The 22528-nt window shown below is 37.1% G+C and overlaps 1 protein-coding gene across 1 annotated transcript in view; it reads left to right on the forward strand.

Annotated features, from left to right (window-relative positions):
- CNTNAP4 (contactin associated protein family member 4) overlaps window positions 1-22528 on the forward strand; it is a 676519-nt gene that overhangs the window by 367748 nt on the left and 286243 nt on the right. Inside the window, exon 4 of the mRNA XM_072596864.1 lies at window positions 21895-22042. Within this exon, the coding sequence (XP_072452965.1) occupies window positions 21895-22042 (148 nt within the window). The remainder of the gene's footprint in view (window positions 1-21894; window positions 22043-22528) is intronic.

Consider the following 22528-nt stretch of genomic DNA (forward strand, 5'->3'; position numbering starts at 1 on the left):
TTGGAACCCAAAATTTTGTGGAAATGAATGTTGAAAGCTTAAATAAATAAATTTAAAAGAAATATGTGTGTGTTCATCCTTCATTGCCAAAGTAGACCATGCCATCAGAGAAATCATGACATGACTTGCACTTGACTTTCTTTTGAGTGAGGGAGGGCTATGCAGGTCACCAGCCTCACTTCTCCTCCAGAGCCATCTGAATCCAATGACCAGATAACTCATCAGGATGACTGGAGATAACCCAGGATCATGCAACTGGGGTTAAGTGACTTGTCCAAGGTCACATAGCTAGCGAGTGTCAAGTGTCTGAGGAGAGATTTGAAGTTGGATCCTCCTGACTTCTGTGCTGGTGCTTTATCTACTGCACCACCTAGCTGCCCCTATAAAGAAATATGTAACATAAATGAAAGAGGTATATGTGAGGTACAAATTAGTTTATAAGTCCATCCAAGGAAGGAAAGATCCGTTTTTACTGACGGAATCAATCAGGTAAGGCTTCATGGAGGATTTGTTGTGTGAGCTAGGTTTTGAAAGACAATCAAATTTAGCAAATGGAGTTGGAGGGCAGGATATTACAAATATAGAAAATTCTGGGAACAGACCAGAAACAGAAAGCTCAATACATATAGTCAAGGGATAGCAAATATTTCAATTTGAAAGGAACATAAAGTTTGTAAGAGGATGTGATGTATGATATGATTTGAAAGGCAGAGACCCCCATATTGTGGGATTCCAGGTCTTGTATTTTAGAGTTTTGGTTTTGGTTTCTCGCTACAAGACAGCAGGGAATCATTGAAAGATTTTGAGCAGAGGAAAGATAAGATCATATTTGTACATGAGAAAGATTAGTTTATAGCTGTATTGGTTGATTAGAGAAATATATAGCCAGGCTCTAGGAATATACAAACAAGCAATCTCAGTAGTACCAGAAGACATTTCGTTTATTTGGAAGCATGTAATAACTTGGAGACAAATTGAAGTTTGTTTTCCTAGGCACCATCTATCTGACTTAACATTACAAATTCTTGGTAGCTGTTTTTTCCTTTCAGCCCATGTGAATGAAATGTTCTGGGAGAGGCAAAGGGCAAAAATCCCTAATCTGCTACCTAGATTATTCTCTGAGAAGTGTTACCTTATACTTCAATTACGTGTTTTAAAACTCTGAAGTTATTTTATACATGTGGCCAGCAGGAGATTTGAGACAACAGGAAACTCTTTTACCATTCTGTGCCTTGGTGATGATGGTGATGTTGATATTTATATCACATTTTAAAGTTTGTAAAGCATTTTATAAATATTTCATTTTGTCCCCACAACAACTCTAGGAAATAAGTGCTATTACTATCCTCATTTTACTATTGTGGAAACTGAGGGAACTGCATATAATTCTAGAATGGTTTTTGGAAACGTTTGCTAAAGGTTGGCCACTGCTACATTAATATAAACTTTTCTAGCATGCCAGCCGCTTGTAGAAAATGGGTCCCAAAGGCATAGCCTTTAGAAACTCAGGGTCATCTTCACAACACGATAAGACACTTTATAAAGGGCCTGCTATAAGATAAAAAAAATATTATAGTTTATCTCATGTGGTTTAGTATTTCAGTTACATGGAGAAATGTAGTATTACCTTCAGGCTTAGAGATCTCGCTGTATGTTCCTTTTTTTCTGAACAATTATAAATTTGTTAACTACTATATATGTGATTTCCCATCCATTTTTTTATCATTGAAAAAACTAATTCTGTTGGGGCTTATTTTTCAAAATAGTCTTTGGTATATAACCTTCTCAATGGCTTTTGAGAGCTTGCTTAAATTGCAATCAATAATTCCCCTTTGTCCACATACTGTCCTTAAGGGAATTTAATTCAGACATGATTTCCCCTTATAAACCACATTGCCTTTCTCCTGTTAGGTCAGTTAAGCTCATTTGGTTAGATTATAGGGTCAACAAGGTGAAAGTCAGGATTCATTTACCATACATATGCTATAGTTAGTTTCATTTTGTTTCATTGACATTGGCTGAACTACTAACCTTAGATCTTACAAATGTGTGTCATAAACCATAATGGGACCCAGGTGAAATGATGCTATGATTTGGCACAAACTATCACTACCATTAGAAATAAGAAATAAAAGTCTATACTGATCACAGAAAAGGAATAGTGTCTTTTAAAAGAAGGGCATATTGTAGCAAGTCTAAAGTACTCAGTTACAGGTTTTCCCATGACAATGAACAAAAGAGGGGAAAAGGTGAAATTCTTTTATATAGCATATTCAATTTAAAAGAATTTATTAAGTTCCTCTTCTGAGTGCTTGGGAAGCAGGTGATACACAGGCAAAAATGCAACAATCCCTGCCCTCAAAGAAATTGCATTTTATTGAGTGAAAAAAAAAAAAACACATTTCTGCAGAAAATTAAAATACAAAAGATTTTGCAAGGGTCCAAGGGACAACGATCAGTATCAAGATGGGCTTTTTTCAGGAGAAGTCTTTGGGCTGACCTTTGAGGAAGCTAGTAATTCTAAGAGTCTGACATGAGAAGGGAGTGCATTCTAGTTGTGGTGAATTTTGACCATGCCTTTCTTTGCTTGCTCTGGCCAGGTCAAGGTGACCTTCCCTTGAGGCCTCTATTTCCACTACAAATCCAAAGGTTCCTAGTGCAAATGAACATTTCCAGTAGTAGATGACCTAATTAACTCTGCAAGGTATGATTGAATTTTTTCACCGAAATTATATGAAACATGATTTGAAGTCATACTGGTGGCTAATAGAAGACCTTTTCCTGTATATCAAAAATTGTCAGGCAAGGTTTTATTCACAAAAAAATGAAGATTTGGTCTATCAACCAAGATAGAGTCTTAGATAATGGGACTTTTATCATAGATATATCCAGGGTTTGAATCTTCAAACTCGTGTTTTTGTCAGTTCTCTTAGCAATTGAGGAAAAATCTTTCTCATGCTATCTGATGCAGGCTAACAAGGAGGGGACTAAGAGTATTATTTCTGCCTGTGCATTTTCTTTATTATACAAAAAATAAAGTAAATTAAGTGAAAATGGAGAGGGGATTGAAATGTGGAAATGAGAAGGTCTAATAAGGGAGTGGGATTTAATGAAGCTTGGAATATAGGCCAAGGGGGTCAAAGCATGATATTCAAATCTGGATGAATTATAAAAGGGCTTTTGTAACTATTTCTTACACCTGACTCCTTCACAAGGGCTTAGAGGCCAAGTCATAATGATGTGAAATAAAAACCTTTTTTCCTATATTCTCTCATGACCAGGTAGAATTCTTGATGTTTCTAACAGATCTTGTAAGGGTTGTAATCTAGAGTAAATGTCCCTCTTCCACGTGGTTTCTTTTCTCTGCAATACAAAAGAAGCTTGGGGGCAGAGCCAAGATGGCAGAGTAGAAAGACACATACACCTTAGCACTTCCCCTACAGCCCACAAAATACCTGTTAAAAATGACTCTCAGCAAATTTTAGAACAGCAGAAGCCACAGAACAACAGAGTAAAAGAGGTTTCCAGCCAAAGTTAACCTAGAAAGCTGATAGGAAAAGTATATCTCACAGGAAGCTGAGCAGAGCAGAGCCCAGCCTTGGCCACGTGGCACTGGGAGGAACAGGACCTGAACAGACCTCCAGAGCAGAATTTCCAGCAGGAAAGGTCCCAGATACATCACCCCAGAAGTGACAAAGAAAACTCTAAAGGTCAGTATGAGAGGGCTTTCCCAGTTGGGTTAGAGGGGAACTAGGTTTCTCCAGCAATAATCCGAGGTGACAGTAGAGGAGGTGGCAGCAGCAGGAGGTGGGCAGCTACAGTGGCTGGGAAGCAACCTGGGTCCATTGTCCAGGTACCTCATCTTAAAGCCTCTGGAAGAAGGGAGCAGTTGATCTAAATCTCAGCCCTGTGTGATGCCCCGCCACCAACCCAAAGCCCTGGGGAATCAAGTAGCTGAGTCAAATCTCAGCCTTCAACAAGATACTAGGGAGAGGAAGGGCAACAGGACCATGATCTTTTTTATTTTTATTTTTTTTTAACTTTTAACATTCATTTTCACAAAATTTTGGGTTACAAATTTTCTCCCCTTTTTTCCCATCCCCCCCCCAAACCCAAGCTTTCTAATTGACCCTGTGACCAATCTGCTCTCTCTTCTATAATCCCTCTCTGCCCTTGTCTCCGCCTTCTCTTTTGTCCTGTATGGCCAGATAGCTTTCTTTACCCCTTTACCTGTATTTCTTATTTCCTAGTGGTAAGAACATTACAGCTGATCCTAACACTTTGAGTTCCTACTTCTTTACCTCCCTCCCTCTCCACCCCTTCCCTTTGGAAGGCAAGCAATTCAATATAGTCCAAATCTGTGTAGTTTTGCAAATGACTTCCATAATAGTTGTGTTGTATAGGACTAACTATATTTCCCTCCATTCTACCCTGTCCCCCATTACTTCTATTCTCTTTTGATCCTATCCCTCCCCATGAGTGTCGACCTTGAATTGCATTCTCCTCCCCATGCCCTCCCTTCTATCATCCCCCCCACCCTGCTTGTCCCCTTATCCCCCCTTTCCTGTATTGTGAGATAGGTTTTCCTGCCAAAATGAGTATGCATTTTATTCTTTCCTTTAGTGGAATGTGAGGAGAGGAGACTTCATGTTTTTCTCTCACCTCCCCTTTTTATCACTCCACTAATGACTCTTTTGCTTGCCTCTTTTATGAGAGATAATTTGCCCCATTCCATTTCTCCCTTTCTCCTCCCAATATATTTCTCTCTCACTGCTTGATTTCATTTTTTTTAAGATATGATCCCATCCTCTTCAATTCACTCTGTGTACTCTGTCTCTATGTATGTGTGTGTGTGTGTGCATGTGTATGTGTGTACTCCCACCCAGTTCCCAGATACTTGAATGTTTCAAGAGTTACAAATATTGTCTTTCCATGTAGGAATGTAAACAGTTCAACTTTAGTAAGTCCCTTATGACTTCTCTTTGCTGTTCACCTTTTCATGGTTCTCTTCATTCTTGTGTTTGAAAGTCAAATTTTCTTTTCAGCTCTGGTCTTTTCATCAAGAAAATTTGAAAATCCTCTATTTCATTGAAAGACCCTTTTTTCCCCTCAAGTATTATACTCAGTTTTGCTGGGTAGGTGATTCTTGGTTTTAGTCCTAGTTCCTTTGACTTCTGGAATATCCTATTCCATGCCCTTCGATCGCTTAATGTAGAGGCTGCTAGATCTTGTGTTATCCTGATTGTATTTCTACAATACTTGAATTGTTTCTTTCTAGCTGCTTGCAATATTTTCTCCTTGACCTGGGAACTCTGGAATTTGGCCACAATGTTCCTGGAGTTTCTCTTTTTGGATCTCTTTCAGGAGGTGTTCTGTGGATTCCTTGAATATTTATTTTGCCCTCTGGTTCTAGAATCTCAGGGCAGTTTTCCTTGATAATTTCATGGAAGATGATGTCTAGGCTCTTCTTTTGATCATGGCTTTCAGGTAGTCCCAAAATTTTTAAATTGTCTCTCCTGAATCTATTTTCCAGGTCAGTTGTTTTTCCAATGAGATATTTCACATTATCTTCCATTTTTCCATTCTTCTCTCTTTGTTCTGTGATATCATGGTTTCTCGCAAAGTCCTTATCCTCCATCTGTGCCATTCTAGTTTTGAAAGAACTATTTTCTTCAGTGAGCTTTTGAATCTCCTTTTCCATTTGGCTAATTCTGCTTTTGAAAGCATTCTTCTCCTCATTGGCTTTTTGAACCTCTTTTGCCAATTGAGTTAGGCTACTTTTCAAGGTGTTAATTTCTTCAACATTTTTTTTTGGTTCTCCTTTAGCAGGGAGCTGATCTGCTTTTCATGCTTTTCTTTCATATCTCTCATTTCTCTTCCCAGTTTTTCCTCCACCTCTCTAACTTGATTTTCAAAATTCCTTTTGAGCTCTTCCATGGCCTGATCCCATTGGGTGGGCTGGGACACAGAAGCCTTGATTTCTGTGTCTTTGCCTGATGATAAGCACTGTTCTTCCTCATCAGAGAGGAAGGAAGGAAATGTCTGTTCTCCAAGAAAGTAGCCTTATTTCTTTTCCCTTTTGTGGGCATTTTCCCAGCCAGTGACTTGACCTCTGAATATTCTCCTCACACCCACCTCACCTCCTGGTCCTCCCAGCCAACGTTTGGGGACTGAGATTCAAATGTTACTTCCAGCCTTAGGGCTTTTGGCGGGGGCAGGGCTGCTATTCAGTGTGAGAATTAAGTTCAGGTGGTCAGGTGGGGGCAAGGCTGCCTCTCAGGCTCAGTTCCCTCAGGGGGTTTATGCACAGACCTTCCACAATGGATCCAGGCTCCCGCCCACTTGGGGAGCCCCGTTCTGCAGCCGCCTCTCAGCTTCTACCTCCCGGGGGGGAGCAAATCATGGGGGCACCCCACTCTCCTCTCGACCTGCCAAAGAGACTCTCTCACCGACCCCCGTCACCTGTGGGTGGAGGAACTTGTGCGGGCGCTGGAGATCCCATCCCTGACGCCTGCTCGGGTCTGTTTCTCTTGGTGCCTTGGCCGCAGCAGGTCTGGGCTGGGCTGGGCTCCGCGTCTGCAGCATGATGGACCTTTTTCGAGAGGTTTGCAGGTCCCTCTGTGGGTGGAGGGACCCACGTGGCCGCTGGAGGTCCCGTCCCCGAAGTCTGCTGGGATCTTTTCCTCTCGGTGCCACGGCCACGGCAGGGTTGCACTCAGCTCCCAGTCCCGGCGCCCAGTCCGAAGCGTGAAGGCCCCCCCGCGAGAGGTTTGCAGGTCCCTCCAGAACAGAAATCTCCCTCGCTCCAATATTGCGTGGCCTCTGGGTGCAGAATTCACCATGAGTTGCTCCCCTGTAGCCGTTCTGTGGGTTGTGGGTTCGGAGCTATGTGTATGTGAGTCTTTCTACTCCGCCATCTTAGCTCCGCCTCAGGACCATCCTCTTGACAAAGGATTCAGAAGTCAAATAACTGACTGGGGAAATGCCCCAAAAATGGAAAAAAAAAATGAGATCATAGAAGGCTACTTTCTTGGTGAAGAGGTATCTCTTCTCATCCTTCCAGATGAGGAAGAACAAGGCATACTGTCACAGGAAGTCAAGACAGGTCCTCCAAAGTGAACTTCAACTGAGCTCAGGCAATAGTAGAGCTTGAAAAGCAAGTTAGCAGGTTGCTAAAGGAGAACCAAAAAATGTTGAGGAAAAGAACGCCTTTAAGAAGAGGTTAACTCAATTGGAAAAAGAGGTCCAAAAAGCTAGTGAGAAGGAAGCTTTAAAAAGCTGAATGAGCCAAATGGAGGAAAAGGTTCGAAATATCACCGAACAAAATAGTTTTTGAAAGAGAGAAGTGAGTTCAGGGAAATGATAAACCACGCAGTTAAAAACCAAAACCAAAAGTTTGAAAATAGAAGATAATATGAAATATCTCATTGGAAAAACAACTGACCTGGAAAATAGATCCAGGAGGGATAACTTAAAAATTGTGGGACTACCTGAATGCCATGATCAAAAAAAGAGCCTAGACATTATCTTTCATGAAATGATCAAGGAAATCTGTCCTAATATTCTAGAACCAGAGGGCAAAATAAATATTGAAAGAATCCACAGATCACCTCCTGAAAGAGACCCAAAGAAACTCTTATGCATATTGTGCCAAATTTCAGAGTTCTCAGGTGAAGGAGAAAATACTGCAAGCAGCTAGAAGGAAAAAATTCAAGTATTGTGGAAATGAAATCAGGATCTGGCAGCTTCAACATAAAGGGATCAAAGGGCTTAGAACAAGATATTCCAGAAGTCAAAGGAACTGGGATTAAAACCAAGAATCATCTAATCAGCAAAAGTGCGTATAATATTTCAAGGGAATAAGTAGTCATTTAATGATATAGAGGACTTCCAAGCACTCACGATGAAAAGACTAGAACTGAAGAAAAAGTTTGACTTTCAAAGAAAAAAATCAAGAGAAGCATGAAAAGGGAAACAAGAAAGAGAATTAATAAAAGACATTCTAAAGCTAAACTGTTTATGTTCCTATATGGAAAGAAAATATTTGTAACTCTTGAGACTTTTCTCAGTATTTGGGTAAGTGGAGGGATAGTACACACACACACACACACACACACACACACACACACGCACAGAGTACAAGTTGTGTTGCATCAGAAGAGATGATATAAAAAAAAATAAAATAAAAATTAGGGATGAGGGAGGAAAATACTGGGAGGAGAAAGGGAGAAATGGAGTGGGGCAGGCTATAACTCATAAAAGAGATGAGAACAATCTTGATCAATAGAGGAGAAAAGGGAGAAGGGGAGAAGGGAAAAGTGAAGCTATTCTCTCCACATGTGGCTGAAGGAGGGAATAACATGCTTACTAAATCCAGCATGAAAATCTATCTTACACTACAGGAAAGTAGGGGAGGAGGTGGCAAGTGGGGTGAGGGGAATGATAGAAGGGAGGGCAAATAGGAGAAGGGAATAACTAGCAATAAACACTTTTGGGAAGAGACAAGGTAAAATGAGGGAATAAAAAAAAACAAGGTGGAATAGAGTAGGATAGAGGGCAATATAGCTAGTATTATACAATATGATTATTATAGAAGTCTTTTGCAAAATGACACATATTTAGTCTGTATTGAATTGCTTGCCTTCTCAGTGGAGATGGGGAGGAAGGGAGGGAGGGAGAGAATTGGGAATTCAAAGTATTAGAAACAAATGTTGAGAATTATTATTGCATATAACTGAGAAATAAGAAGCACAGCTAATGGGGTAGAGAAATGTGTCTTGCCCTAGAAGAAAAGAGTAGATGGGGAAAAAAAAGGGTGGGGTATGATAGAAGGGGGGTACATTGAAAGAAGGGGTAATCAGAATGCAAGTTATTAGGGGGTGGGGAGAGGGGAGAGATGGGGAGAAAAAATGGACAAGTTACAAAGTGATGTAAAAGCAATTAGTACTAAAACAATTGACTGAATTAACTACCGAGACTAAACCAGAGACATCTTTAGTTTGGGGAAAAGAATTTTAGTCTAAGTTTCCTAGAGGCAGGTAACCTCAGGTAAAGTTTGGCACTGATGGAATAGGTAAGGTTTTAATGGTAAATTTGATTCTACGACTGTTATTTAATCAGCAGCTAGAACATGTATAGAAAGACATGTAAGCCACTTAAGACTTGCCTCAAAAAATGTTCTGTAGCCAATGTGAATTTACAGTCATATCTGAAACCTGGTCATTGGAACTTGCTATTTTAAGATTTTATGGGACTATTAACTGACTGTTCTTCTGAGTCTAACTCCAGGTAGAGATAGCAAAAAAGGCAATCTGAGCCTCCAGTCCATGATGCCAGTAAGCCTGTGAGATGCTGGTATAAACTGCAAAACGTGATCCGATGGGAAGGGTGGGAGAGTGGCTGTTCAGCTTGGGCTGAGGTAGGATTCTCCTGACTCAATTTCCCCACTGACACCTGGCAGACTATAAGCCTGACTGAATGCAAGTTGACAATCTACTCCTGCCTGGAAGTGACATTAAGTTGGGGAGATACTGTCCCTACTCTTGGTGGCAATTTCCTGTAGTCAAAAGGTTTGTAAGCTTAATAGCAGACCCATTAAATTATAGATTGTTGGTAGCGAAACATCCGAGGTTTAAGTCTAAAATTAAGCTTAGGATAAAATTAGGCTTAGGACTTTAGATCAACAACAATAAGTTAGGGTCCTTTCATTTTTAGTAATAGTGTGGAGACAATTAGGTCAAGGTCTTGTGAGTTTAGCATACATAGTTATTATTTATGTCTCAGTTGGTTAATGTTAAAAAATAATTCGTTTGTGGTATATATTGTAAATGCTTTAAAAGAAGTATCCCCTGACCAAAAGTTAGAATTGTTTTATGTGATATGAACTGCTAAAAAAGAAAAATTAAAAAAAATAAAATAATACTAAAGAACCTTAAAAATACAGATTACAAATAAAATCCACAAAATTCACTGAGGCCAGTCTCATAGCAAATTGAATTTAATGTAATCAACTAACCATGGACCCCACATTTTCCAAAGCAAAAACCACAATTCAGGATGCAATTAAAACCTCCTTGTCTTTATTTAGTAAACCACTGTTCAAAAAAATGAAAATGGCCAGTATGAAAAATTTAAAATATCAAAGAATAACTAAGTAATGAATCCTGCTGTCCATTGCACACAGCAATAAAACAGAGGAAGAAAAGGAAGGGCAGTAAATCCAGTGGTTTCTCCAAGTAGCCATAATTTAATGACTCCTTGATGGATAGTTTTAATCAGCTGAGCTTCTATGTATGGAAAGGGAAAGGTTCCAGCTGCTAGAAAGCTTAGTATTAGTCTTCTAGAAAGTACATTACATCTGTTTCTGATGCTTCTAGTCCACTTGCCACTACTCTCTCCAGTTCTCAATCCCAGTCTCTTCTCTATCCCTCTCTAGAGAAATTCTTAATTGTATGGTAATGGAAATCTTCTCCTTCCAGTTCCAGTCTAGCTAGAACTTCCTTTTAATTTTTCTGAACTGAAACAAATAGAATTCCTAGGGTCTTTAGTCACCTGGTTCCCTTTCATAAAGTAACCAGTCCAAGCCTTGTCCAAAAGTTGTCACAACAGAATTACAGATTTAGAGCTGGAAGAGACTCAAAGACCATCTAATTCTAGCCCCTCATTTTATAAATGAGGAAACTGAAGCTCAGCGGGGTTAAGGGACTTGCCCCACATTACATAAGTACCAAGCTTCAGAGGTTTGATTGGTCAAGTCTCTGTCTCCAGAGTCTGTCATGTATAAGGAGGAACATAGAGGGCATTTTGGTTAGAACACAGAGTGAATAAAGGTGAATAATTTACTATTATTGAGGTCAGAATTGGGAAAGCTGGTTCAGATGTGAAAGAATTCACTTAGACCTTCTCTGTAGCCATTGTGAGCTTTGTTCATGCAAAAGCACATTTAGCAAGTTGCTAAACAAAGACACTGATGTAGAAAAGAACCAGACTCATATAGACAGAAAAAGATACAGTCTGTAGGATGATGATCTAATTTTTAGGGTTTCTAATGAGGGGAGGGAGATTTAGGGACAGGATGATGAAGATAGATAACGTAATATAAGGGAGACAGGAAATTTTATGACTTAGGACAGAGGAAGACAAACAGTTTTATGACCCAGAATAAGGGGGAAATTTTGTGGTACGTCAAGTTAAGGGGGACAGACTTTAGGACACCCTCAAGTTAAGAAGGGACCTCACAAGGTACTTGCAAAAGCAACCCTCAGTATTAATGCTTAGGGCACCTTTGTATACACATCACTATAAACCTAGAAAGGTAGCTTGAAATCAGAATCAGAACTTCGAAAAATAAATAGGAGAAAATATAATGGTCATTTTATTCTTGCAGAAGGAAAAACTGGAACTTCTTAAGGGGGAGAGTGACATGGTCAGACCTGTGTTTTACAAATATCTTTTTGGAAGTTATGTAGAGAACAGGTTAGAAAAGGGAGAAACTGGAGACAAGGAGATTAGAAAACTGTTGTAATAGTCCAATTAAGAAGTGATGAGGGCCTCAATTAGGGTGGTAGCTGTGTGAATGGACAGATGTGAGCAATGTGTTAGAAGCAGAATTGACAAGACTTGGCAACCATATTAATGCAAGGACTAAGAGATAGGGAAGATTTAAGCATGACTATGTACCTGAGTTTCTGGAAAGCTGATAAAAATATAGGCAAAAATAGCAAAATGAATAAAACTTATACAGAAAATTTCCAGGATAAAATAAACTCTATTTAGTCAAAAACTGGATAAAATAGCCTCTCTAAATAAAATTCTCTAGAATCATGTTCATTTATGAAAAGTTACCATGTGGTGCTGAGAAATGTGCATATACTTTAACATTTCCAGGCGGAAGGTGTTATGTCTTTCAGGTCTGACTTCTCCAACATTTTATTTAGTTCTCTTGTTTTTTAAGAGCTTATTTCTTAAAGCTACCTATCTCTGTGAGTCATATGACACTTATGAGAGAATCATAAAGTCTCTTACGGCTGTAACTATTACCAGTATCATTTTAAAATTCAATTAATGTTCTTTGTATGAATTTAGACCCTCGACACTTGACATCTGGGTATCACAGTATAAAGAGCATTGAGTCTAGAATAAGGAAGAATAGAGTTTAAATTCCACCTCATACCATATCACACCTATCGGGTTGGTTAACATGACAAAACAGGAAAATGAAAAATGATGGATAAGATGTGGGAGAGTTGGAACACTAATTGATTGTTAATGGAGCTGTGAGCTGATCCAACCATTCTGGGGAATAATTTGGAACTATGGCCAAAGGGCTATGAAAATGTTTATACCCTTTGACCCAGCAATCCCACTTCTAGGGCTATATTCCAAAGAGATCATAAAAATGGGAAAACTACCCACATGTACAAAAATATTTATAGCAACTCTTTGTGTGGTGATCAAGAACTAGAAATCGAGTGGATGCCCATCAATTGGGGAATGACTGAACAAACTGTGGTATATGAATGTAATGGAATACTATTGTGCTGTTAGAAATGATGAACAGGCTGACTTCAGAATAACCGAGAAAGACTTATATGAACTGATTCTGAGTGAAAGGAGCAGAATCAGGAGAACATTGTACACAGTAACATCCACAGTGTGCAAGGACTGTTTCTGTTAGACTTAGCCTTTCACTTAACATTATTTTTGTTTGTTTCTAAGCATTTTAATACATATTCACTCATGTAGTTATAGTTGTTCATACTTATGCATGAATATGAATGTCTATATGTGCATATGTATATATGTATATATACACATACACACATATACACACACACACACACATATATGGACATGTAGGTGGGATAGTGGATAGAGTTCTGCGCTTGAAGTCAGGAAGACTCATCTTCCTAACTTCAAGTCCAGCCTTGGACACCAACTGTGTGACTCTAGGCAAGTCACTTATCCCTTCTTGTCTCATCTGTAAAATGAACTGAAGAAGGAAATGGCAAACCACTCCAATATTTTGCTAAGAAAATCTCAGATGGGATCATGAAGAGTCAGACATGACTGAAAAGACTGAACAATAAAAACTATGTTAATATGTATTCAAATAGCTCACTAATTGATCATATAGAGAGAAGGAAAGAGATAATATTCTCTGTTCAGAAACAGATGACTATTAATTCGTGGATGTTGATCTGATGGTTTGGTGCTATCTTAATGTTTCAAAGACAGCACTGGACAAAGTAGGGCAGGTCAGTATTATACTTTGGAGTCAGGGAAAAACCCAAGATTGATACAACTCTGGTTAAAGCATACGCTCATAGTAATAGTGGACTTTAAACTGACAAAGATAGAAACTTTCCCTTTTTCACTAAATTTCACCAAAATGACGTTAAAAGAAAGCAAAGGACAGTTGAAGGGAGGACTGGAGGGCGAGAGCTGGTAATAGCTCAATGTAGGAGGGCAAATCTCTGAGCCATACTTTAATAGATCTTGGGACGATGTTAACAATTGACAGCCCAGCCTGCCCAATTCTCCAATGCCACCTGAATGCTTACAAATATATTTGTTCTGTGATATTATTTCATGAGGGTTTACTCCTTTAATTTTGCTTCTTTTTTCAGTTTGAGTCATATTTCTGTTATTTTTACATTGTAGATTTATTATCTATTAACTTTATATATGATGCATAAATTCTTTTGCTGTTGTTCCCTGGGATCAGAGAGGGTTGCTGAAAGCAAACACATCATCTTGCAAGTTACATGATTGGTTGGGAAGGTGTTTTTGTACAGAAGAAGCAGATCTGATAATAGAGGAGGAGGAATAGCATTGTCTGTGGGGAAAGTATTCACCTATGTACATATATAAATAGAACCATGAATATATATGTATATATATATATATATGATACATACATACATACATATATATGATACATACATACATACATACATATATATATAGAGAGAGTCAATAGAGGCCATCTGAATAAGGAAGAGTTTCCATGTTGTCAAAAGTTTTCCCTTTGTGAGTGTTCTAAAGCTGCTTTTTTCAGTCATCTTCTACTCCCTCAAAGATCATTCATTACAAAAAGAGGATGTCAGTCTGAGAAAGAGATGCACTTTTCCTTGACAAGATAGGAGTGACTAAGTGCCACTTAAACCTTTTCTTTCCTCACTATGAATAACATGTTTTCATAACTTTAAAGTAGCACAAGGTATAATGTGAACTTGATCATTTTTTCCTAAGGCATTTGCCTTTTTGATATTTTTAATTCCATGTATTTCACTACTCACTTCTTCTCTTATGCATACAGGAAGTAAAGCTGCATCCTGAGTTCTTTCTTCTGTAAAGTCCCTGTTACAGAAGAAAGATTTTCCCTTCCTTGATTACAATAATGTGATCCATATCTGTAGAATTGGCATGATTTTTAAAAAATTAAGCATCTTAGAAATGTTATTAAAATTTTTGATGGCCAATTCTCATAAACTGTATGTAAATAAAATAATTTATTTCCAGTTAGAATTATAGGGGAGACTAAAATGCATAAATCTTTATTTTCAAGCATAAAATGACCTGTGAAAGCATTTTTTTTTTTTTTTTGCGAAGATGAAGTATTACAGTTAGGCGCACCGAAGCAACTTTTTCTTGGTGAAAGAGGGTTTATGAATCATGTGAAGCTTGCCTGGTTCTTAGTTAAATAAAAACAGCTTCAAGGATGAAAATTAGAACCTGTGAGCCCAAAATGACAGATTATCTCATGAGTTATAAAGGTAGATTAGAAAGATTGTTCAGTCTGTTAAAGTTTCATGTTTTAAGAGAAAGTAAGAACTTGATGAATCATTACTTGTGAATAAAGTAAATCTCAATATTTAGTTAAGGACAATAAAGCATTTTATTTCAGGAGTGTGGGCAAGTAGTTTGGTAGGGCTAACTGATCATTTCCAAAGTCATTTTTAATTCATGACTTGGAAAAATTGGTTACGAAATTGATAAATAAATGGTAGTTTGAAACATTCTGAAAGATAATCAGTTTTCTGGTCAGCACCATATTAATGGAATATAGAGATAAATGAAGAATAATCAATTTTAAAATCTGTCATAAATCCAGTGATATTTTTTTTAAGGAAGGGGTCATTTGGTGGTTGAATTGGTAATAAAAGTAGCATTTTCATTTGTAATTTTCAAGGTAAAATCAAAGATATATAATGGGGTTCTTAATGGTACAATGGATGGCAAATTAAATTATATTTAAAACTAGAAGCTTAAAGGAATTCTATATACTCTTGCTAATGGTCTGTAGAAAGCATAGAAGTGAAAAAAAGTTATAAATTATATATTCTTTTGAAGTTTTGTTCACTACTTTTTGAAATGAAATGAAAAGGAGGATTTAAAAGGCAATAGTCTTTTAACTAAATATATAATAAAATATATAATAATTTAACAAAATATATAATAAATTCTGGAAGATCAAAATACAGAACTATTTCATCTAGTTTTTTTCTTTTTTCTTTTTGCATTGAAAACCAATTGGCACCTCAACAATAAAGAAGCATCAGCTACATTTTTCTATAATATTGTCTGCAATAAATTTGAATTTAATGGTCTGCACATATATCTTCCACTTTATAAATTGTTTGATGTGTTCTGATTGGGAGTAACACCTTTCTCTGCTTAGCTAGTCACCTTCTTCATTTCCACAAGCTCTTTTGTTTCTCTCCTAACTTGACAGACTATGTTATCTTTTGGTTTATCAAAAGAGGAAATGGTGTGAGCCTTTCTATCAATTTTAATTATTTGCTGAATCACTGAAGAAAGTTAAAGAGGCAGATTAGGGAGTATATAAATTACCCATACCCTTGAATTTTTCTTTAGAGACTGCTTCTTTCAAGACCATGACTTTCGTATTATTTGGGCAGCTAGGTGGTGCAGTGGATAGAGCACCAGTGCAGGAGACAGGAGATCCTGAGTTCAAATCTCACCTCAGACACTTGACATTCATTAGCTGTGTGCCCTTGAGCACGTCACTTAACCCCAATTGTCTCATCCTGGGTCATCTCCAGTCGTCCTGATGAACATCTGGTCACTGATTTCAGAAGGCTCTGGAGAAGTGAGGCTGGTGACATGCACAACCCTCACTCAAAACAAAGTCAAGTACCACTCATGTCACTATTTCTCTGGTGGCATGGTCTTCTTCTGCAAGGAAGGACGAACACACATTTCCTATTATTTGTTTCTGCTATTTCCAGAATCCACTTACTGCTATGACAACAGAATCTATGCATATTCGTAAGCCTGTTGTCTCTATCACAATGCTCTCCTATTATGTTGGATCAATTTGTCAAGGACATATGATTTTGACATAGTGTGAGAACTAACTCTAGTAACCCATATCAATAACTGTTATTATAATCTTAGTGTCACTAGTGCACCTTATGGGCTCAGAGAGATTAGTATTCACTCATGGTCACACAGTATAAGAGACAAGATCTGAGCTCAAGTTTTCTTGAGTCCAGCACCACTCTCATTATGTTATGTTGCATAGAGCGCCATATTACTGGTAGTTTCATCCTTTGTACTTATATGCCCAGTGCTTCTGGAAAGATAAGCTAGGGCTAGATTAAGTAAAGCTTTAAAATCTAAACAGAGAAGTTTATACTTTATCCTAGAGGCAGTTGGGAGCCATAGGTGTTTATAGAATAGAAGAGTAAAAGAGTCAGATCAGCACTTAAAGAAATCACATTGGCAATACTGTGTAAGGAGTCACTAGTGTGGCCAGATTTTTGAGGCCGGAAAACCAATCAGGAGGTCTTTGAATAATCCATACTAGAGGTAATGAGGACTGAACTGAAGGAATAGCTCCATTCATTGCAATATAGGGACTATATATCAAATGGCTTTAATTTTCTCAGAAAAAATAAGGGGTAAGGTCCTCATCAGAGAGAAATGGAGAGGAAAAAGTATAGGAAGCTTTAGGAGATGATAGAAGTTTTGAAAATAGCTTTTTTTTTGGAGAAAAATTGTGGAGGAATAATATAGATTTCCTTGCTGCAGAGAGGGTCCTTTATACATTATAAATGTCCAACGTACTCACTTAGCAGGGTACGGGTGGTAAAAATAGCAGGAGATTATTTATTTCAGCTTTGTTCATATGCTTTATTCTAAATGGTTCACAAGAGGAACCATTAACGGTTTTGGGGGAAAGGCATGACAGGATCCTAGTGAGGCATTAGGAATATTCCTCAGGCAGTTGTGTTAAAGATCAAAAAGAGGACAAATTGAAGCCACAAATTTTACTTAGGAGGCTGTGACAATTGACTAAGGGAGAATAGGCGTCATCTTTAATGGAAAAGAACAACTAAATGAGATATTTTAGACAATATGTTCTTTCTTTAAATATCTTTTTAAGAAAGAAAAAATAAATCAACATAGTGAGTTGAGAGAAATCTTGACAATCACGATGTGGTTAAAATCTTGAGGTACTGCTAATTCAAATTTAATCTATCATTTTTGTGGCTATGTAGCCTTAATAATATGCCTCAGTTCACAAATATATTTCAGGGAAGATATTCAGCAAATATTTAAATCAAAAACACTGTTGTAATGAAAATCTGATTTGTCTTTATGTACTCTAAAATAATAAAATTCACTTGTGAAAAAATGATTTTTAGTTATATGTATGAGTAACCATAGATAATCTTATCTCTTATGCAAATATTAAATTTATTATAAATAGGATTATAGTGAAAAGGAACTTCTGGTCATCTAGTTCAACTCCCACATTTACAAGTAAGTAACTGATGTCTAAAGCAACGCTGGTAGTGACAGAGTTAGGATTTGAATCTACCATTGTTTTGACTCCAAATGTAATGTTTTTGTTTTTTTTTTTTCCTCTATGGCATACTGGTAAACCATTTTTCATGTTTCATTTTATGTCTCTCCAAGGACAGGCAACATGAAGTACTGAGTAGAAAGCCAGTCTTAAAATCAGGAAATTTTACTGGGTTTAAGATCTGGGCTTCATTCTGGTCTCTGACACATACTAACTGGGTAATGTGGGGCACTCAGTGCAACAGATGACTCCCTAATACTGTAACCTGTAAAAGGATTACCCTCTTTGGGAGTTCCCTATACAGATAAATCTCTGACCTAATCTAAAATAATATTTCATTAGAAGCTGATAATCATGTATTTGATAATATCCAGTATGTAGTCATTTAAGGTTTTCAAAGTACTTTACATGTATTATGTCATTTGATCCTTACAACAACCCTCAGAGGTAGTTGCTGTTATTACTGACATTTAAAGATGAGGAAACTAAGGCTAAAGCAAGTAAGGTGATTTATTCAAGGTCATAGGCCAGATAAATGTCTGAGGCTGGATTTAACCACAGATTTTCCTTACTCCAGGTCCTTCACTCTACCCACTATACCACCTGGCTGAATAGATTCAAAATGATTCATTTGGCACTGAGGCTGCTTCATGTCTTCATGGCTTTTGTCCATTAAGTTACCATTGAAACAATATTTCAGAAATGCAGAATCTCAGAAAATGAAGAGACTTTTCAACAATCTTTTCACTTTTCACTGGATGACTTTCAGGTTAAAAAATGGCAGCCTAATAATGCAACTCCAAGGACAGAACACAATACCTTAAATATATGTGTGCCCAAGGTAGAGTGTAGTGGGTTATGTGTCATTTCCTTTATCCTGACCTATGACTCTTTCGATGTAGCCTGGAAGACAATGAGATTTTTCTGGCAGCCGTAAGCTAGAATGGCATGATTCATAATGAACTCTCACTCTTTTGCTGATACCTATTTCTCCAGTAATTCTGGTCCAGTACCTACTGATGTACAATGTCAATAAATTGTGGATTTGATGTACTATTTTCTAATATTGTGGGTGAGCAGAACTGAGCTATTCACAATTACTTACTAGCTTTTCCAGTTCCCCAAAGCAAACTTTGAGAGAAAAAGGACCGGGTCCATGGCTTTCATGTCTTTATGTCAGTACATTTTAGCTAAGTAAAACAAGTGCAGCTGACTGGCTCAATGGATAGAGTACTGGGCCTGGAATCAAGAAGACTCATCTTCCTGAGTTGAAATGGGGAAATGCTGGACAAATCATTTAACCCTTTGTGCGTTGGTTTCTTATCCATAAAATGAACTGGAGAATGAAAAGGCAAACCACTCCAGTATCTTTGCCAAGAAAACCCAAAATGGGGTCATAAAGAGCAGGACGTGAGTGAAACGACTAAACAATAACAATAAGGATGAAGTACATTCACTTTACAAATTAAAATATATTCCCTAAACCCAATATCTAAGAGGAGTGTGTGATAATAGAAAGAACACTGGTTCTGGGGTCAGAAGATATGCATTTGAATTCCCTCTCTGCCACTTATTACCTCCGTGGTGTTTGTGAAATAATTTAACCTTTCTGAGACTCAGTTCCATCATCTGTAAAATGGAGATACTGATACCTGTCTCACAGGGTTGGTATGAACTCAAAGGAGATAGTACTTATAAAGCTCTTTGCAAACATTTTTTTGGGTCATTCAGTCATGGCTGACTCTTTGTGACCTCATTGCCCATAGCACACCAGGCTCTTTTATTCATGACTCATCCTCTGCCCTCCCCTTTTCCTTTCACCTTCAAATTTCCCCAACATATTATATAATTTATATAACACATTAATGTATAATAGAGGCATATTATGATAGTCATTATTAAAAAAACACATAGGAATTCAGATAAAAATTTTTCTGGGACAGGTTGTTAGACTGCTATTATTCATTTATGTTCAGCTTTTTGAAGAACTATTGCACAGGTAGAAATTATATATGTACATTTATATATATATGCATTTATATATATATGTATAGTTGAGTAGAAGTATTAGGATGTATGTTCATCTTTTGTAAACATTCTTAATGCAACTCCAAACATACACAGGGTGATAAAAACGATATGCATGTTATCCTATTCCCATACATTATGTATTTTGTATGATTTTTATTTCTTCTTTTAGGTGCTTATATTTTGAAAACTTGGAGATTTTGGTAGCATTGTATTTATTGTTCTGTGTATCTTTGTTTTCATGTTACCATTAGATTGTAAGATCCTTCAGCACAAGGATTGTCTTTTACCTTTATTATATCTCTAGTGCAGTACCTAGCACCTAGTAGATGCTTAATAAATGTTTATTAATTGATGTTATTAAGCTATTTTGAAAATTATTGAAGCCAGGCAACTTGGGGAGCTGTTAGATTTGTGATAGTAGTCTGGTTCTAGTACAGTTTGTTGGTTTAATTCTCAAAGATACTCTGAGGTTTATATTGAGAGTATAAGGAGTTATTATCTATGCATCTATGAAAAATAGTAAGCTTCTCATATATAATTCTAGCCATCAGGTTATTTCTAACTGGATCTTCAGTAGCTCTCCAATTTTTGCAGCCTTCAGTGATGTGTTGCATATTTTCTACCATTTCCTTTAATCATTTACATTGATTTGCATCTTTATTAGTATTGTTATTATTATCATTATCACCATCATCTTACCATCTTTTACAATATAGCAGTAATTCTGGGACACTTCTGTTTAATGTCCTACTGACTATTCTATTGGTCAATAAAATTGCTGCTTTTGGTAATTGAAAAAAAGTACCTAGGTATAAATGCATTTATTCTGTATTGGTTCCGTGAGAGTGAATACATGTAGAGAAATGGAAGCAAGAAGGCCAGCTCTCTGTGTGCCCCATGGGATGATCTCATTACATGTACTTGTTCCTTTCTGAATAAAGGTCACTGAGCAGCAATCTCTAGAATCATTGACTCTTCCTATTCAGCAATCAACAAGGGATTACAGATCTTTCAGGGCATGATTTATTCAGCTGCACTCAGAGGATTTATCATCTAGAGTACCAACTTTACAGTCATTAGAACTGTTTAAAAGTAAAATATGATACTTCATGAGGACAAACTGGTAGAAGAGGATACAGTGTTGGATTTGGATTCAGGAAGACTTGAGTTCAAATCTATCCTCAGACACCTAGGAGTTGTGGGATCCTGGCAAGTCACTTAATCTCTGTTGTCCTCAGCTACAAAATGGGAATGATAATAGTACCTACTTCACAGATTATTGTGAAGATTAAATGAAATAATATTTGTAAAAATCGTTTAGTATAGTGTTTGGCATATAGTAGGCTCTATGTAAATGTTCATTCCCTTCCTTTCCCCTCTCCCTAGTCCAGTTTCCATCAGTGGATTTCTTCCAACAAAGGTGAGATGACCACTTGTCAGGACATTATACAACAAATTCCTATTTAGATTTGGGTCAGACTATATGATCCAAGTCTTTTTCAACTCTGTTATCGTTGAATTCTAGAGTTCTTACTTTGTTTACCCCATCTTGGATTAAGACAATATTAGTTATTTGGAGTCAATTGAAATTTATTCTTGAGTTCTTTTATAAAGTAAAGAATTTTTTTCCAGTGTTTTCTGTCTGATTACTGACAGGATATTTGCAATTTGTACATGTGTTTTTCCCTACTTAGAGATGAGGAAAGGGGATTTTCAAGGTAAGTACTATATAAAAACTATATCTACTTTAAAATGAGTAAACCATAGTTCAGAGCTAGTGTAATGGTTCTGCTGAAATTTAAACAACTCTAAAGATATAAGGAAAATTTGCCACAATAGTAACCAATCCACGATTGGAGCACAGGCATTCATATCATTGTTAAAGATTAGTATAGTTCACATTCTCCCAGAGGGAAAACGGGCCTTTTTAAATTAAGAAAACAAGCTAGGCAATATTCATAGGCACAACGGGGGGAAGATGAAAGCAATTGTTTGTGGATATATTGATTCTTTTCATTTTTTTCTAGGGTTTTTCAGGAAACACAAATGCAGACAGTGTTGTGTACTATAAACTTCAACATTCCATCAAAGCTAGGTTTCTACGCTTCATCCCTCTGGACTGGAACCCTAATGGAAGGATTGGGATGCGGATTGAAGTATATGGTTGCTCATACAGTGAGTGTTTCCTTTATTTGAATAATTAAAATAAATGTCAATGTTGAATTTTAAAAAGGAAAAACAAACAAACAAACCACTCTGCTATCTGTATGCTATTTTGCAGATAGACCTGATTTTAATGCAAAACCTTTTTTCTTGTATGTGACAATATTACTTTTAGAAGACTTTTCATTTTTAATTTGAAGATGAAAGTATTAAATACATAGCCCTCTCTCTGTTCATTTAACCAAAAGTTGTAATTACTTGCTACATGCTAAATTTCAGGTATTTAACATTTGTTTTGGGTTTTGCCTTGTTTTCATATTGTATGTTGTTAGGAACCTTTACTTTTAGGACTCATAGTTTAATCAACAGAGATGGTTTTCCACTTACAAAATTCTGCAAACTTCATGGCATCCTAATATAATTAAACCATAAAAAACTAACCCCTGTAGCCAAAAGAAACATTTCATTTTTTAATGAAATGACAAACATGCTAAATCT

The sequence above is a fragment of the Notamacropus eugenii genome, chromosome 3, assembly GCF_028372415.1.
Source record: "Notamacropus eugenii isolate mMacEug1 chromosome 3, mMacEug1.pri_v2, whole genome shotgun sequence".
Taxonomy (NCBI): Eukaryota; Metazoa; Chordata; class Mammalia; order Diprotodontia; family Macropodidae; genus Notamacropus; species Notamacropus eugenii.